Genomic DNA, 18,952 nt, shown 5'->3' with positions numbered 1-18,952 from the left:
TATATAAGCTTTTCCAGCTTTTCATCAATGAGATTAACTTGCTCTTTTCCAATATCCAAAGAATATCCCAATATAGGAAGGCCAAGCAAGTAGGCAACTGAAACCACCGGTCCAGTTTCATCAAAGAATGCTTTCCCAAATTGGAGAAAAGACAGAGATACAAAAATGACTAGTAAAAAACTCAGATTAGCAACTTGTTAAAGTAAGGAAGGTGATCTTCCACGAGATTCATCCAACCAAATACTTACCATACGGTGCGCATGCAATGGAACTGAAAGGGCAGATCCATCATCCACATGGGATTAACAGGAGTTTGTGTGCTAACAATAACTCTTAACAGGAGTTTGTGTGCTAACAATAACTCTGGACATGTTGTCTCTCAAGGGCACCAAAAGACATGGTGAATAAACAGAAAGCCAGCACTTAGTGAGAGGATCATGATTCACCATTGGCAATATCATCACATCAGTTTCTTCTTTCTTTTTGCTGAATGTAGGGATGGTAGAAGCTAGTTAACCACAAAACCAAAGGTGGAGAGAGAGAGAGAGAGAGAGAGAGAGAGAGAGAGAGATGCTCTGGAGTTCTTCTCTTTATATCTTACATGGGTGTGTAGCCCCACATATGTAGCAAGGTGACCGGCCACTCTTGTGAGGATAAGTAGCATCCTCTCACACTGGTGATCACTCCATGATACAAATAGTGGCGCTCACAGTGTTCATAGACGTGTTTCTGAGACTCATGGATTATGTTCTTGGTTGTCCGAGGTAGGGCCTGCTAGGTGGCCGCCATGCATCCGACACCTGGTAGGTCTGGACAGATATACCTACGCTTGTAAGACTTAAGATGTATCTCATATGTTATGTGTTCATTAAGGCAAGAACATTTCTGTAAGTTGGAGAATGGAGATCCTGCAACATAGGCCTAAAGAAATCACCAAGATTTTAGAATTATCACTCCATTTCTAAGACCGTTGACTACCATTTCATGATAGTTTGCAACTTCAAAAGCAGAAAGTTAATAAATTGGACAAAGAGGATCCCATCCCATCTGCATCCAAATTTGCACATGCATGAACACTAGCATTCACGTCTGCAGAATACATATGCATCTAAAATCAAATCTCATCATGTTCATATATATGAGGCACGTGAACACAAACAAAAATTTCAGAGTGAAGAGAAAGGGGTGGTGATGGGGGAGGACGCGTGGCAAGAGGAGATGAGAGTGTTGGGATATCTGAGGATTCCGATTGGTTGCGAGATTGTACTGTTCCTGCGGACGACGCTTTTTCTCTGGATTACGCGCAGGTCTACTTTATATTCCCTCTGGTAAGAAATGAATTTCGTGTTTCTATTAGTTTTTATAACCAAATGTTGAGTTTGCGCACACCTAGATTGATTTCAAGATCCTAAAGTTAATGTCTGAACAAACCTCAAAAGTGATTTGGAATACTGTTTCGCATTCGGGAAATTCGAATATGCGATCTGACGATCTCTCAATGAGCAAGTTCTATAGTTGCTTTTTTTTTTTTTTGGGTAATGCAAGGTGTCTCGGGCCAGCTTGCGCACATTTCGAACTAATCCCTACAGCTTCTCCACAGCCGTTTCACATGCTTACGTATGGGAATAAAGTGACCTCAAAAATTATTGACAATGAGAATTGAACCTGATACCTTAGTTGTTGACAAGAGTTGCTTTTTTTCACGCGCAATTTAGTCAATCCCTTGGGTTAATGACTTTCGTGTTTTTCTTTAAGAATTTCGTATATTGACTGGTGTCTATATTGAATAATGAATCAGTCAAGTTTTGGGTACAACACAATCCAGGCCCATCCCATTCTACCGAACCAATACATTTTGGGTAGTCCCAAACTTTGAGGTGGGCAGGTTTTGTTGGGACATAAGTACCTAACGTCGAATAAATGCTCTTAAACATTGTCACGTGATACTTCAAGGCCCTTAAATGAATGTGTGGTGATGGAGACAATTGCCTAACCTACTACAATTAAGAGAAGTGGAAAGTTATTGCCGGACCTAACCTACTACAATTTCATACTATCATAATTTATAAAGTAGCAAATTTGGCTTGGTTCCGTTCTATAGCATTATTTTTTGGTAATCTTACGTGATCTAGCATATTTGCAGTAAGAGTTCTAGTGATTTTTAGTGTGCGTGAGTCGGCCCGAACAACCTGAAGTACATGAAAAAATCATTGTAACTAATTGGCCATGTTAGTGTTTACACACTAGACCTGACTAAATTGCAATAGTAATTAATGTTAGGACGCTATTAATTAATATCTGCCAGCAAACCATATAGCAATTCGAATACAGGTAGGTAGCTTACCTAAGAAAAATACTAGAGATTATAATAAAATCAATTCCTAAGAGAGATTAAAAAAGGCAAAAAAAATCCTAAAACAAGAGTAATCGAATTTCACACTTTCATTTTTACTATTTGCAATCCTATTTCTATCATAATTTATGAGAATGTACTACAATGTCTTTTCGTATTGGTACAAGTGAGCAAGAATAACATGGTAATTCCACCTAAATATATAAAAGACCAGAAAAAGAGTGCGAGATTAAGGGAGTGTGAAAATAATCACGCAAATCAAGATAGTATTTTTGTGCCAAATTTTTAGAATAAAACCTATCAAATTTCTTGTTGGAAAGCTTGAAGATTATACAATTCATTTTCCTCCACCAGCACAGCAGCCACCCAAGGCATGAGAAAATAATAAGGGAAGACCAACAAATCAAAAATATAAAATTGACAACAGATCACGATCTAACACATATTCGTCCAAGATTTGTTTAAACCTGATTCTTGGTTTGACCTACAAGCATCCACCTTTCTCTTTTTACCCTAGCTTCTGACCGTATCAATTGATAAAATATATTTATTTGGTTCTAATATGAGTCATTAGAGGAGAAACGCATAAATAATATCTACCAAGTTTGTTTATTAATCTGTTTGTTTTAGTTCTTATTTTATTTGGATTCTTATTTTATTTGGACGACAAGGCACTTCAGTTTTTGAAATGGAAATTGCTATAATACACACTCCTCTTCTGAATTGCCCTACATTCATATATATATATGTGTGTGTGTGTGTGGGGTAAAAAATGATTCAAGATATTTGCAAAGAAAGAAATTCAAGATATTTGAAATGGGAATTGATATATCAAAATGGGCAAATTATAGTTACCCTCCTCTAACTATGCCTCGCGTACACTTACTCCCCTCTAACTTTTTTTTTGGCACTTAACCCCCTCAAACTAACGGAAATTCAAACGGTCATAACTTCAAACGGTCATAACTTCTTCATCCAAAATCAAAAATATGCAAATTATATATCGATTTCGAGGTCTTGAAGTCAGCTTTCTAATGACACCAAAATCACATCACGATTCAAAGCACACATAAAGTTATGATCAAAACGGTCTTTCCGTCTACCAACCCTTACTCTTTTGATCATAACTTTCTGTGTGCTTTGAATCGTGATGTGATTTTGGTGTCATTAGAAAGTTGACTTCAAGATCTCGAAATCGATATATAATTTGCATATTTTCGACTTTGGACGAAAAAGTTATGACCGTTTGAATTTCCGTTAGTTTGAGGGGGTTAAGTGCCAAAAAAAAAAGTTATAGGGGGTAAGTGTACGCGAGGCATAGTTAGAGGGGGGTAACTATAATTTTCTCTATCAAAATTCAAGATATTTGCACAGAAATACGTAGGTGCTATGAATTCAAGATTGAAGTTCCACGTCTAAATATTATAAGTACCTATATAATCAAAAGGATGCATACTGCGCACGTACAAAATATAGTGTATTGTTGTACTTTGATTTTCAAACTAATTGCTAAAAAGTAAACTCTCCACCTCTCACAAGACTCACATTACGCACGTCACCGAGTATTTAAGTTCCATACAAACTTAATGAATCACCATGACGCCACATCATTTCTTCGCTTATTTTTCTTCACAGCTCCAAATTAGGAGTACTACTCTTTCTAGCCCCCTCCAGATTCCACACTTTTCCCACACCATCCTTTGCCAATGGTTTCCCATTACCAAGGGATATTTTCTTTCTTTCCTTTTGTGTCCACATCAAACCGCCCTTCCACCTTTTCTACTCTTTCCTTTTTCTCCTCTTTCACAAAGCTTAAAAACCCAACCCCTCTCTCATTAGATTCCACAAACACCTCTCCAACACATTTCATTTCTCCTCTCCCCTTTTCTTTTCCTCTCTTTCCATTTCAACTCCTTTCCCCATGGCAGCGGAAAAAATTCTAACAAGCCCCATTGGAAGTCCTTCAAGGGACAAAGAGCTAGACCAATTCCTCCCCATTGCCAACGTGAGTCGGATCATGAAAAAGTCCCTCCCCACTAATGCAAAGATATCCAAAGAAGCAAAAGAAACGGTCCAGACATGCGTTTCTGAGTTCATAAGCTTCATAACGGGTGAAGCATCCGATAAGTGCCAGAGAGAGAAGAGGAAGACGATCAACGGCGATGATCTTCTATGGGCTATGAGAACCCTGGGGTTTGAAAACTATGTGGGACCTTTGATGGTTTACCTCAGCAAGTACAGAGAGACTGAGGGAGATCATCTCAAGAACCCCAATATGAGTACACAAGAAGAGCAGCCCCTTCGTGACATTAATGATACTATCATCAACCATGAAGTTATTGGATATGGGGAAAATTGGGTGAATGGTGGTTTTACTATGGCAAATTTCCCTCTTGGATAGGAAAAAGCTAAGAGGGCTAAGCCAGGCCAACTCATCACCATGGGGTCAACTGTTAAGTGGTAGATTTTAGTAAACATATAAAGTGTTAATCTCTATAGTTTGTTTCTTCTCTCCTAACTTTTCACCCTTACATAGTCCCGTTATATATAAGTTTTTTGATTTTCTTAACTTCATTAGCAATAACCGTTGTCGATATCAATATAAAACTGCCCAGTAGAGTGCAAGAAAAATCACAGTGCAAGAAAAATCACAATAACATGAAGTAAAATTGCATTAGATGTGAATACACGGTGAATTATTCAATGCTCCGGGAGCATGACCCAACCCCATTACAAATGTTTGGATATGGACACTCACATTCACGAGGGTTGACTAATGCCCTCGAATAACTTTACAGTTAGTGGTTTTAATTTACTCTCCACCGAGAAACAAAAAAGGAAAAAGGATCCAAAAGTCTTACTGTAACTTATCAAAGCTTTTAAGCTTCTCAAAGATTGTATGATCACCCACAAAAAAGTGCTATAATTCGCCAATTTTTATCCCCAATTTATTTCACCATATACACAACCAAATAAAAAGTTAATTTCCATTCAAAATAATGGGGGATTCGATCTCCCAGAACGACTGAATTACAAACCTAAGAGTCCTCTTTCTGGGATCCCTCTTTCTGCTGGGCAGCAGGAGAAGTTCAAAACAACGGCAGTGCAATACAAATCACTGAGGAATACTAAACCAAACTAAAACTGGAGTAAACAGTTTCCAAAATCGTAACCTCAGCAGTGTATTCATGAACTACATCCGATGGTATACAAAGCACCTCATTATTGTATCTCTCTTTGTCCGTTTTCCTCCAACATGATATAACTACAAGCTTACATTTAAGATGACAAGCCAACAAATGGCCAGCACAAAGGAACCAAATCTTTTACCCTTAGCCAGGTTTTTTGTGGCTGCCAAAATGAACAAATTAAGCATCTCCTCAAGCATTCAATGCACCGTCTTGCTATGACAATTCAGTCCTCAGCATCAAGTCAAAAAACTATATGTGCCTTCCTGTAATACATGTTTATAAATGGAGACTGCACAACAAAATACAGAAAACAAAAAGGCCAAAAGATTAGCAAAATTTCCTTTGCGTCAGAAAAGATTGGCTGAGGCGCTAATTTTATTCAGTTCTATTTATTGATACAGAAATTAGATATCCTGAAGCAGTTGAATAACAGAATACAGACAGCAATTCAGCTAACAGTCGTCTAATCCCTTTGGAATGAATCCCATGTTCCAACACTTGAAAGGTTTCCAGACCTGCTCAAGTTTCTGATTGATTTACTATAACGAGAAAGCTCACACTCACACACACTTTTTTACACACACATTCATGTTGGGACCCACAAACACTACATCTCAGTGTGTGTGGGACCCCACATGAATGTGAGCATGGGTATTGTTGCCCGTGGTATGGATAAAGTTCCTCATGAGTTTATGAGGAACTAATGTCTTCTTAAGTAAACAAAGTCCTGTAATTACTGTGTATAGAGGATGATTCTCTGTTTATGCAGTTTCTGCTTCCCTTATTTCTTTATCTAATGGATATTGTTCGATTCTTCCCCCCTTGTTTCCCCTCCTTCTCTACTGCTTCTAATTCCTTCACTTGTTCTGTCGTATGTTTGCATCGCATTTTCAGGGCTGCTGTTTTATTACTGAGTATGAAGTGCAAGTATATGTTGTTCACTGATTGTTAGTTGTGCCGAAATGAATCACAAACTTTGAGATTAATGTCTGAGTGGCATTCCTTTAATACTTAGCAGTTTATGGCCAAAATCTAGTTTTTCGTCACTAAACGCGTTATCAGGAATTCTGGACCCTTCATATAGAGGCAAAAATGTAGTATATATTTTGGATCAGAAGTATCTTTCTATTTGAATTTTGGTTGTGTTCCTATTAGTAAATTTATCACAATATGCCAAATGATAAAACCCCAACTCCCCTCTTTCTTCTCCCCTTTTCTACTACTTCAGAGACTTTCCATACTTGCTGTTCTGTAAAATGTTGTATGGGGTGGTTTAATCTAGTTACGTAAAATTGTATACTTCCCGAGCTACTTCAGCGCGTAAGAGCTGTAGACATTGTACTTACTACCTACAGGCTACAGCTACATTTTTGCTCCTATTTGCTCTGGTTTTGATCATTTTTTCTATCTTCATCCAGGTTAAACAAGGAACCACCAAATCTTTCCTTCAGGAAGATAGAGAAGGGTGGAATTAATTTCACCTCAACAGTTGCCAACACACATCTGGATCTTGAAACGGTGAAGGCAATATGTAGTGAATACAGAATACACAATGCTGATGTCAATCTTAGGTGTGATGCAACTGCTGATGACCTCATTGATGTTATCGAGGGTAGTAGGATCTATATGCCTTTGCAGTAAACAAAATTGATCAGATTACATTGGAAGAGCTCGAGATTTTGGATAAACTTCCTCGTTACTATCCAGTAAGGTAACCCCTTCGTCCCTTCCATAGACTACTGTTTCTTGAGTGTTCGGTTTGAATTGGAAAACATGAATATAAATTGGAGTCTGTAAGTAAATATTTGAGAATTGAGGTGGTGTCTATGCAGTAAAACACCATCTTTTGAATGTTGTCTTCAGTTAGATGATTTCCTTTTTGCAGAGAAAGACCATCAGATGATGTTACAAATGATTACAAATGTAAATATATACCTTTAATTTTATTTTTTTTTTGTTTCATTTTCCTGTTATACCAGAAACCTGAATTCTGAAATTGTTTTTGCAAAAAAATCTGGTCTGCTTATTCCATGATTTCCATCTCTCTTCCAGTTTTTGTTTCTGTAAGGCATGCTTTTGAAAATTTTCACTATAATGAAACTAACTGCAAAGACTGCTAGTTCAAACTCGCAGGTGATTGCAAAACGGCATATTCTCTCTCTCTCTCTCTCAAAAATCTATTTCAGTAACATTCAGCTAAATAGTCAAACTGAATGCTGCATAAATTTTTTCAAACTAGCTACATTTGTTAAGTAGAGCTGTAGAGATACTTCCAAGACTAAAAACAATTGTGATGCAGTATGTATGAAAAAAGAAATAGAAGAAGAAAAGGATGTTGTATACTGTTGAAATTGTGTTAGAGCATTTCTGTATGAGGAAATTGGTAAACCGCAGTCTAACTCATGATGCCCTAGGACATATTTTTCTGTATTTTTGCTTCACTTGCATCATGTTCTGATAATTGGGACATTTCATTTAATGAATATTTGACAGTTGATATCAGAGTGGTGCTTTGCCATACTTCTAGTGCTGTTTCTGAGCATTATATCTTGGTTAAAAAATCCTTGTTTCTACCAGCTACATTATTATTTGGATATGTATTTATTTCCATAGTGGAATGACTTGCTGCAGTGCTCACCTGGAATGGAACCTTGATGGTCTGCTTGACAAGATATGGGAATATCTTGCTTTAACTCGCATATACACAAAGCCCAAGGGTATGAATCCGGATTACAAAGACCCTGTAATCCTGTCATCCAAGAAGAAGACAGTCGCTGCGAGTGAATTCACAAGGATATGCTCAAACAATTTAAGTAGTGAGTCCTCTAAAACTATAATTTACCCGACTTTCCTTGAACTTCAAACTGTAACATCCATTAAAGACAATTTGTGCATGAAGTATATATGGATGCTATATTTCCGAAAGGAAGATAAAGAAATTGGACTTTATTTTTTGTTGAAAATGTAAAAATTGGCTTTGTGAAAGCAACATCCATACAGAAACGAGAACAAAAAATAGAATTATCTTTGCTTCATGAAGACCGAGAGGTGGCACTATCTTCTGTAATAACCTTCCATCTTTTATGAAGCCAGTTATAAAACTTGTGAAGTGGATCCTGTGGATGTGATTCAGTTACTGCACATGCAGTAATGGCCACAAATACGAGTGCTGTATTTTAGCTGGATATTCATCTCGGGGTTTTGCACACTTCCTGGGCATTCACCCTATTCCCTTTCTAAAACCTAACTTTATTAATTGGTGCATTGTTGCAGCGCGCTGGTTTGGGGTTCAAGTGCGAAACACAAGCCCCAGAGAGTTGGCAAGGTAAAGAGTGCATGCTTAGCCCATGCTTACTTGGTTGCTCTTATTTCTTCCGGCATATTGTATTTGTTTATTAACATTCGTGTTTGGCACCTCAAAACAACAGAAGCATGAACTTGAAGATGAAGATGTCGAGCTAATCATCAAAAAGGTGTGATGACAGTATTCTGCAGTTTTACATCAGTTGGTAGTGCCCTTTTTGGTGATAGGAATAGGCGGCAGTAAGTAAAGCTTACTTGAGTCACTAAGCTTTGGCTCATGTCTTGTTTTTGTTAGAGTTCTGTTAGTTTGATCTAAGTACAGCTTGATGTGCGGCTAAGCCATTTTGTACTAAAGCCTATTTTGTAATCGTTCATATATTCCCTAGCTTGTTTTTAAGATAATTTTATGTCACAATACATGAGTTGAAACTAGATTTAGATCTTGGTTTGAAGAACTTTGAACTCTAGTAACCTTTGGCTTCTCTTTGCTTTCAACTTTCGGATTCGCATAACGTTTTTTGATCTCCTTGAAACTTGGAAGGTCTTACATGATTGCTTTTTGGTGGTATGGTGTTACTACTTACTGGTGGTGTTTCATTCTAAACTGGTAGTTGGGAAATGCAAAAACACGAAGCGATACAAGGGAAAGGAAATCTCTGTTCTGTCAGGAATACGTTGTTATATTGCTGCGCCGACAAGGAAAATGCTGTTCACTGTTAGTAAATACATTGTATTACTGTACTTTCACTATTACTATCTATGAACTTCTTTCCGGAGCGAAAAAAGAGGGTGATTTGTGCAACTTTTGCCTTGGTTATTCTTCTTCGGAGATTTCCTTCAATTCCCTTTTGCCTTTAGACTTAGAGCTGTAATTGACCCTAATTGACTGTTGCTATGGTGTATGGTCCTCCCTTTGGTCGTGTCTGCAGAAATTCTGATTTATTTGCACAGTTTGGTAAGTCATCTAAACAGTACGTAAACATGCATGGTAAACGATATGGCAAAGTCCTGCTAGTTTTTTGTTTACCCCATTCAAATTTCCAGTTAACTACGGCTAACTGTTCCACCGATTTAATTTCCTTTCTCACAAGAATCGACATGCCCTCGTAGGATTCGCAAACACATCATCGTTCCTAAAACTAAAAACAAGTGTATAATATCATTACATGAATTTTTTTGAAAATGAATGAAATTGATCCAGGAAGGTCATGCTTTTGCAAAGCAGTTGAAGTAGCTGAAAATGCTCCTCCTCGGCTGTGAGAGAAAGGGAAAAAATCATTAAAACATCCAGGCAAAACTCAACATGAGTTTACCATAACATATATAGAAAACTAACTTGATATCGTTCTTGAGCAAAACGTTTGCTCGTTGACATGTCTAACCAATGCATTCTTATCATACTCAAAAACAAAAAATCTTCACAAAGAACCAAATGGGACTTTCATGTGTCATAAGAAAATGATAGTCTCACACCACTTTTTTGTAAAAACACTTTCAAATTACTAGTAAGTAGTAACCGGGTGTCCTGGCCCACTCATGAGCACCTCGATTAGTCCCGAACTTGAAAATAATTGGCTAACGGGCAAACGTCTAGTAGCTCTTCGAGTTAGCTACAAGAGTTTCTTGGCTGTGAGCTCAGAGTGCAAAAATCCTTGCTCAAAGTAGAAAGGGTTCCGCTGCGGTCGGTGGAGAGCTGACTAGATACCTAGTGGTCAAGGCCTGAGACAGACTTAGGAATTTGTTCCCTCCTAAGATCTCAGATTCGAAATTTCTTATTTGCTATCAACTCCTTCGAGTTCATTTCATATAGAGTTTTGCCCTGCCTTTAATTGGCCTTAAATGGGCGGTGGGATTGGTTTCCCGTCGAGGTGTGCAAAAGCTGGCCGGGACACTGAGTTATAAAAAAAAAAAAAAACACGATTGGTACAAGCAATTGTCACCGCCATCCTACCTCATGCATCCCACTATAATCAATGTTCTTCATAAAGTTCTAACAACCGACTTCCAGTATTTATTCATGGGCCCATAGTTCTATATTCCCAATTCCCATAATAGGTCTAAAGGATTGTGGGAATTGGAACAAGGGACTCGACCCATTATTAATATTATGGAGTGTCAAATCAGCCATTACTGTATGGAACACGTAGATACAGATGTGTTCGGAACAGTTAGATCCCATGTGAGGGGTTCACATTAACAAGGACCAAAATAACGACAAGTCTTTTTGTTTCTCATTACCAACCATTACCAACACCACCAACCAAGAGAACCAAACATAATATACGCTGAAACAAAAATACTGCTATGGCTTAGCACACAAACTTATTACAAAAAACTGCTAGTTTCTTGATTTGAACTATTCACTGGACTAACTCACTCTCAATGTACAGATTATTCGCGGAAAAATCTGCTTAACTAAGAGATTAACAATCAGACTTCTAACCGTCCATCTTTCTCTATACGTGCATTTCAATAAGACTCTTCCCGAATTTGACCATCAACCTCTATTTTTTACGGAGAATCTAAACATCAGAATTTTCTTATTCTCTTCTTAATTTGCAACATATACGATTCAAACAAGCAAGACTGATTAAATCTCTGCTAATAATGAACAACTTTCTACCCACTTGTAAACCTGTTTTTATTGTGGTAATACAATTTTGGGATGGAACACCAATTGTATCAATCAGACAAAAGCTAGTTCTTTTAACAAAGCAAGCAATGGAATCTTACAGTTGGAGAGTGGTTGTTCTGGTGGTAATGGCGATGATCACTGTGGTGGACGGTGGTTTTGGTGGCGGCAGAGGCAGTTGAGGAGGTGAGCTCTTCTTCATTGCCAAGACTTGCTCTGGACGCATCCCTCTTGTGTTGTTTCCTCATTTCTCTAATTTTTGTGAAGTCCATGGAGTAGTCTGGCATTTCTCCATGTTGTTCCCAGTCCCCAAATTGGGGCACTGATAGCCATGGCTTGTTCTTCTGCACAATAAAGAAGAAAAAACTATACCCTTAAGTAACAATTTTTCAAATTCTCAATACAGAAAAATATATTGAATTGTGCATATATTTTGTGAAAGGGAAAAAAGAAAGGTAAACACTGCTTGGATTTGTGGAGAAAATTCTGTCACGTTTATTTTTAACGTTTACAAATCCCCTCGAAGTCAAGATCCAAACAGGGCCGGCCCCGACATTTCGGAGGCCTAAGACAAATTTCGAAGAAGAGGCCTTAATTTTTCCTCTGGACTTATGTGCTGACCATACTATTTTTTCTTCCTGAGCTCATAAGTTGGGTATTAAAAATAGTTGGAGCCCTAATTTCTATACTTTTTTTAGAGAGCCTACGGCGGCCGCCTCATAGGCCTGAGTTGGGGCCTAACGGAGGGCCGGTGCTGAGAGCCTCAAGTGTTTGTTTACAAAGTAAACCTAAGGAATTCATACAAAAAGTTACTATCAAAATAAGAATACGTGCCACATTGAAAGAAACAAATCAAATTGAGACTTGTCAAAAAAAAAAAAAACTTTTAAAAAAAACAAATCACATTGAGCCAGGATCATTATGTGTACAAATATGTACAAATATGTACACACACACACACACCAACCTTTTGTTTATGTATCTTCACACGAATGTTGAGTACATTCTTGATATTTTCCATCTTTATCGTTAGTCAACGAAATTTGACAGGTCATTTTCTGACATTTTCATCTGAGGACAATTCCTTCAAAATTCTGTCACTGCCAGATTTTTCTTCTGTCTTATTTGAATTTTCCGTCCATAAGAGCAGATTTTTCAAGCCCAAAATATTGACTAATCTCAAACTAACCCTTACCTCTGTGGGGAAAAAAAATTAAAAAATTAACCCTTCTACCTCTAGGCATGCCATTCTTTTTCCATGAATCAATTTTAGCTTTTTTCAAAGAGCTAAATCGAAACAAAAAATAAAATAAAATCGCATACCCAAGCTCTTTGATAGGACATGCATCAACAATCAGAACGTAAAAGATGAGTAAAATTGAACAAATTACTCGAATATATCAACATTTAATACACAACACTTATGTATGCATCTGTTGCTTGCCCAGATATGCTTATCTTTAACTAAACTGAAGTCCTCTTTTTATGATGCCCGGAAAAAATGTAAGAGAACGGAAGGTTTTTATTTCATTTTGATCTGAGAGAACAGAGAGTTTGAATCTGATAGCTAGTGAAACCAGAACAGAGTATATACAAATCTCATAGTGAAAAGGCAGAGAGAGAGAGAAAGAGAGTTTCACTTACCTCCTTTGGGTCTTCCATGCGATTCTTTGCAAGGAGGATTAGGCGTTCATATATATGAGCAGATAGATATATGAAGAGAGAGAGAGAGAGAGAGGAGGGGGTGGAAGCAGTGTTTTCGGAAGGTGCGCAGTTTTTTGTGTATACAAGCTACTTTATGAGCCTGGGGCGACATAACGAAAATTTATTTGCACCGTCACATAATGTCCTAACACGATTGTTCATTCCACATTTTTTGCGAGACTGATGAATACCAAGTGTGAACTCCGAAAAACAAAAATGAGCAGTAAATTAAGATGTTGGAGTATTACGTGACGGTGTTTCAAGACCACGAAATAATTACTCCAAAACAATGACACGTTGGAAATGTAGTAAATCTTTAAGGGGTAATCTATGATTGACCCTAATCTGTACGATAATCATAAACAAGTTATTCTGTCCTATAATTGTCAATAGCCACAGGAAGTAGCAGACGTTGAGATAAACCCAAGAAATCTCATCTCAATGCATAGATTCAAACCATTTTGTTTGTATATAAAAAAAAGAAAAAGAAGAAGAAGACATTTTCATGCCTACATCTTACTACTCCATTTGTTTGTTTGTTTGTTATGAAATTACCTTGTTACCACCTTACAAGGATTAAAAAATCTCCTGAATTCAGCTTTTCTAGAGTCCACATAGTATAAATTGTATAATACATTAAATAAGATTGTTGATTTTGTCACTTTCTTTTTCGTTAACGGCACTCTCCTGCAAGTGTATTTTTGCATTTGCAGGGGAGTGCCGTTAACGAAAAAAAAAGAGTGACAAAATTATTTCTCTAAAATAAGGACAGACTTAGCATGAAGGCCCTTACATATGTGGAATGTAAAATACTAAACCCCGATAAGAAGTTGTTAGCCGCCATATCAATGTGTTTGCAGAGATTACTACAAAATACTTTTCAATAATGTATATATAGATATACCCTCTAGGGTAAAGTCGTTCAAATCTCTGTTAAAAGTTTTTTTTTTTGGTCCTGAAGAATTGACATTTTAAATGGAATTTTTTTTTTTAAAATTAAGGGCCAAAATAATAACTTCATACTTAGAGGCCTCATTATAAACACTTCTTCGGAGTTTAAGAAGATCGTTCATTAAATTATACACTGTAAGCTTAGAACGTCTCTAAATTCCGTTTGTTTATCTTTTGAACATTGATTAGATTAAGAGAAGTTTACAAGTTTAACGAATTTCAGAGCATTTTTCCTCTTTATTTACATTATTATATATTACATCAAAGTAGGGGACCGGGAGACCCTGCCAAGCAGGGGTGCTTGGCAAGGGTGTCGAGCGTTTTGGACGGCCCGGATGCAAAGGTGCCGAACGGATTTTAAAAAAAAAAAAAAAGAAAGGAAAAAGATGTTTCGATCCGGGCCATTGATTTCGAGATGAACGGTCGGATTGGCCGCTCGGCACCCACTCAGCAGGGATGCCGCTCGGCAGGGTATATCTGATTTTTAAAGGACAGAGGAATTGATTCTTTGCTTTAGTAAAGGGGTACTGCTTCCTTTGTTACAAATGCATTAAAAAGGAAAGTCACCGACAGCGAAAAAGCAAGGAGGGGCCGAAAGTGCATTTGAACGAAAACTAGTGACATCTACGTGGGAATTGATATTCGCGTTTTTTATTTTATTTTACTGATGGCATTTTATTTTGTTCGTGAACTTCACGTTAAAAGTGAAGCGTCATCAATAAAAAAAAGAGCGAGAATATCAGTTTCCTATCCATATTTGCAATTACTGTATTTTACAACCACACACATATACACAAATATTCATATTTTTTTGAGGGTCCCATGATATTGAATGTGTAATGTGTGTGGGCCTCAATGTAAATGTGTGTTTGTGTAAATATTTTTGATTATAAAATGATTGATTTACTTATTTATATTAACTTAAACAAAAAACATTACATAATAGTATATACTACTCCAGTAATAATAGTAATTGCCCGTGTCTAAAGGCACGATGTAATACTTTCTTAGAAATTTTTATTTTAAGAATAAGTTTCAAACATGGTCCATCTAACCAAGTTCATAAAATAGTCTAACACAACAAATGTTACCAAATCTATTTAATTCCGTTAGTTGCATTCATGGATAGCATCAGAGATATTAAGAATGTATAATTATACTGGATTCCAACTTGAATTCAATTTTTTGAACGTCCACTCACTCAAAAGTGACACCCCTATTGCATTTGTTTAGTTGTTTCCTTAAATGACCTAGAAAAATAGAAAAACAAAATAGTTCCAAGATTACATATAACCAAGTAAGGAGCAGAGTTTGAAACTCTGTATACCAAAAAGACGCCAACAAAAACCTACAATCTTCAATCTCATAAAGATCATGAAACTCCAAATCATTTAAACCAATAGCTCAATTGCTCAAGTAGTATTGAATAACAATTTTGTTCTCTTATCTATTAGTTAAAAAGAAAAAGAATTTGACATGAACAATTACTATTGGCCGCAAAGAATTACTTCTGATCGCGAAGAATTACCATTGGCCGCAAAATATTACTCAGGGCGTGAAGAATTAATTTTGGCCGCATTGAATTACTCTTGGCCTTGAAAAATTACTCTTGGTCGCGACAAATTACTATTGACCGCGAAGAATTGCTCTTGGCTGCAAAGAATTATTCTTGGCCGCATCAAATTGCACTTGGCCGCGTTGAAAGTGCAATTCGATGCAGCCAAAAACAATTAAATGCAACCAAGTGCAATTCATAGCGGTTAAGTGGAATTCGATACGATCAAGAGCAATTCTTCGCGGCCAAGTGTAATTCGTAGCGGCCAAGTGCAATTCGATGCGACCAAGAGCAATTCTTTGCGGCTAAGTGCTATTATGCTTATGAACACAAAAGCCGAACTTAAAATGTATTAGGACGATGGACCATGGAGTGATGAATTCATAATCACGCAAAGAAGTAAACTTTACACTGCAGTTTGTATGTAATTAGGTTAATCGGTTTTTAGAGAAAAACAGAGAGAGGCGAGAGAAAACGCAGGCCTCAGAGAGATTGCGAGAAGACTTGTACTCTTGATTCAATTTCATAGTAGATTGGTGCGGCTCCCGTGGTTTTTGCTCGCGTTGAGATTTTTCACGTATATCTTGTTTTCATTCTTTTCTTGTTCATTACGCACTATTTCTGTTTGCTTGCGATTTCTGTGATCCTAATTTCTAAGATCTATAGGGCGTTGTGAGTTGAACAAATAATTCAATTCCTAACAGACAATGCATCCTCGAATTCCTATATTAAATGAGAGCATCGGATAACTCCAACAGCCAGTCACCATCTATCTCCCATGTTTTTGCCAAGTCTCACCTCGTTTATTGGTTGAGCAATCCCAGTTTCCCATTTTATTGGTTGAGCAATCCCAGTTTCCCATTTATCGCTGCACTCATTTGAATATCCTCTTTGACAAAAATTGAGGAGGAAGTTGCTTAAGATCTGTTTGCATTTTCATGATTGAGAGCAAATGAGGTCATTAGACTCAAGGTTAGTGCTCTTAAATATTTTGTGCTTATTATGTCTGCAATTCCGCAGACCAAGACAAATGCCAGAATTTGAATATAAGGGTTGTATTAGGTTTGATGAGCTGTTTGTCTTTATGTAAATGTTTATGTACAAATGCAGCTACGGCTTTTGGTGATCTATACATGCATATGTGTAGTCTCCGGTGGACAGGGGTGGTCAGCAGGTGCCACCCTATATATTTCTACTAATTCTCATTGGTTCCACCTATTTTAGGTACTAAAAAAAAGACTTTTGGCCCATCTAAAAGTTTTAGTTTATTGGTTTTTCTCCTCAGAGACAAGAAAGTAAATAAACAGGTTTAAGAATTTAACCTTAGCCCCTTCATAGTATAAATAAGTACATCATTCAAAGTATTTCCTCCAAACTTCAAATCATTTTGCCTTGGTCCCCTTTGCGGGATTCTAACAGTTGTGCCATTGGTCTCATCCTAGTCATTCATTGTCATGGTTCTCTATGATAGTATAGAAAGTATATGTGTAGGATCTGAGAGTTAATGAATGTCATGTAGTGACATCCATGGTGCACGATGCACGAAGGGGAGATGTGTTTGCTTTACCTTTCATTTAATTGATCTCACAAAGGTTGAGCAACCTCCTTGACGATCTGTCCATCCTTAGGGGGAATCTATGGAATGACCATAAAGATGGGGAGGTTTTGGAAGAAGTTGCTTAGAACCTGTTTGTATCTTCATGATTGAATCACCACATGATTGAGAATGAACTAGGGCATCAAACTCATCACAAGGTTCGTACTCTTTCTATTTGGTAGTAATTTTGTCTGCAATTTCTCTTTAGCCGGCCTCTCTGAATTTGCATCAGTTCAGCGGGTGTCTTAGTTCTAAGAGACGAGTGACAAAGATGGTGATCCCTGAATAAGTTTGGACTACTGTTTTGTATCTAGAAGAGGAAGTTCGTGCTGCTGTATCAGGATGCTGTTCTGGACTTGGGGGTTGCTGCTGTTTTGGGTTGCTATTCTGGTTTAGGCATGCTGCTGCTTTTTTATTGTGAACTTTAGTCGTAGTATCAGACTTGGTGGTTTTCCTGTTGTGGAATTTATTTTCAGACTGTTTCCATTGTTGTTTTTTTGCTATTTAACGAGTTGTTTTAGTCTATTATTGTGAGTTGCTTTCATGGTTGTTGATTCTCCAGGGACTAGTTAAGGATTTCAGCTTTAATGACATTGCTAATAACAATTTTATGGGTTGTTTTGTGCCAAATCTACGAATTGCTTTACCAATTTATAATGTATTTTTGGAGAAGTATTTAGATGCTGAAGGCAGAATCAAAGTCGTATTGGTGTTGTGGTTTGATTTTGATCAGGTTGTGTATGAATAATGGTCATGTTTTAGTTCTCAGCATCATAAAACCATTCAAAATGGTTTAGATTCGTTTTTTTATCACCAGAAGTTCGGGACAGGTTGCGCACCTCAACTAAATTAGGGACCCTGAAGCTAATGACCAGGCAAACCCTCCAATGACCCCAAGCTTTGGAGGCCTACGTAGGACTCAAACATGTGATCTCATGGAGGACAATAAAAAATGGTTCAAATTCATATAACAAGAGATCAAGACTTACATATTTGAATGCAATTTTGCTTGGCCTAAAGCTACAAAAACATTGATAAGAGGACTTATTTGTTCTGAAGTCTTTTCTACACTATTACCAGAAGAAAGATAGTTTAGTTGAACTATAGTGGAAGATTTGTGAGCAGAAGACAAATGGTTCAATGTCTCATTTGTTTTGAAATCCAAATTAATATACGGCTTAACTAAACAAGACAACAGAACACAACACAATTTCTCGCAATCGAAACCAGGAACGAAAAAATGATAAATACCATACTCAATATTCTAAGCAAACTGAGAGGATGGAATAAAGAAGTATTACTGTCCATCTAAGCATATATTCCACTATGAACAAATAGAACACAGATGAGAAGACCAAAAGCAAGCCCATAATGGTGGAACACCCTCTCGAGTAAAATGGTGACATCATTTGATGTATAAATAAATTTTGATCCAAACTATGCGGGTGGCAAAGTAAATTGAACAAGCTTTCTAACGGTTCAAATCACGCGTAAATCGGAGTTCGGAAGTGTCCGGGGCAAGTCCGCAAAGTTTGACTTGTTTTGTAGCTTCATTGCGCCTCAAGCGCAAGTTTATGCGCCCTAGGCGCACTTCAATGTGCCCGGGCGCAACCTCAAAGCTGCTCAACAAGTCAAACTCTGCGGGCTTACACCAGACACTCCCGAA

The 18,952-nt window shown here is 37.3% G+C and overlaps 2 protein-coding genes, 1 long non-coding RNA gene and 1 pseudogene across 4 annotated transcripts; 3 read left to right on the top strand and 1 right to left on the bottom strand.

The window, feature by feature from the left end:
- The first annotated feature begins 4,063 nt into the window (after positions 1–4,063).
- Positions 4,064–4,922, top strand: LOC131303824 (nuclear transcription factor Y subunit B-1-like). The gene has a single exon (XM_058330853.1). The coding sequence runs from the start codon at positions 4,275–4,277 to the stop codon at positions 4,752–4,754; it is 480 nt and encodes a 159-aa protein (XP_058186836.1). The 5' UTR covers positions 4,064–4,274; the 3' UTR covers positions 4,755–4,922.
- A 1,418-nt stretch (positions 4,923–6,340) lies between these two features.
- LOC131304662 (developmentally-regulated G-protein 3-like) lies at positions 6,341–9,359 on the top strand (annotated as a pseudogene).
- Positions 9,360–9,845: 486 nt separating this feature from the next.
- LOC131303825 (uncharacterized) lies at positions 9,846–13,278 on the bottom strand. 2 transcript variants are annotated; one of them, XM_058330855.1, is made up of 3 exons: positions 13,124–13,278; positions 11,581–11,823; positions 9,846–10,101 (listed from the first exon to the last, which is right to left on the bottom strand). In XM_058330855.1, the coding sequence occupies exons 1-3, from the start codon at positions 13,139–13,141 to the stop codon at positions 10,054–10,056; spliced, it is 309 nt and encodes a 102-aa protein (XP_058186838.1). In that variant the 5' UTR covers positions 13,142–13,278; the 3' UTR covers positions 9,846–10,053. The 2 variants fall into 2 exon arrangements, with proteins under 2 accessions (XP_058186838.1, XP_058186837.1); XM_058330854.1 differs by lacking the exon at positions 13,124–13,278 and adding an exon at positions 12,447–12,735.
- A 3,245-nt stretch (positions 13,279–16,523) lies between these two features.
- On the top strand, positions 16,524–17,811 carry LOC131303967 (uncharacterized). The gene is made up of 2 exons (XR_009192272.1): positions 16,524–17,448; positions 17,524–17,811. It is a non-coding gene; the product is annotated as an uncharacterized LOC131303967 (long non-coding RNA).
- Positions 17,812–18,952: the final 1,141 nt, after the last annotated feature.

The sequence above is a fragment of the Rhododendron vialii genome, chromosome 10a, assembly GCF_030253575.1.
Source record: "Rhododendron vialii isolate Sample 1 chromosome 10a, ASM3025357v1".
Taxonomy (NCBI): Eukaryota; Viridiplantae; Streptophyta; class Magnoliopsida; order Ericales; family Ericaceae; genus Rhododendron; species Rhododendron vialii.
The sequence above is the reverse complement of the archived record's forward strand: the minus strand, read 5'-3'. Positions and strand labels throughout refer to the sequence as shown.

Coding starts and splice junctions, on each gene's coding strand:
- LOC131303824 (XM_058330853.1), top strand. CDS start 4,275: ATGGCAGCGGAAAAAATTCTAACAAGCCCCATTGGAAGTCCTTCAAGG.
- LOC131303825 (XM_058330854.1), bottom strand. CDS start 12,500: ATGGAAAATATCAAGAATGTACTCAACATTCGTGTGAAGATACATAAA. Junction 11,824..12,446: donor TGAAGATACATAAACAAAAG/GTTGGTGTGTGT, acceptor TTTATTGTGCAG/AAGAACAAGCCATGGCTATC. Junction 10,102..11,580: donor AGAACAACCACTCTCCAACT/GTAAGATTCCAT, acceptor TTTCTCTCACAG/CCGAGGAGGAGCATTTTCAG.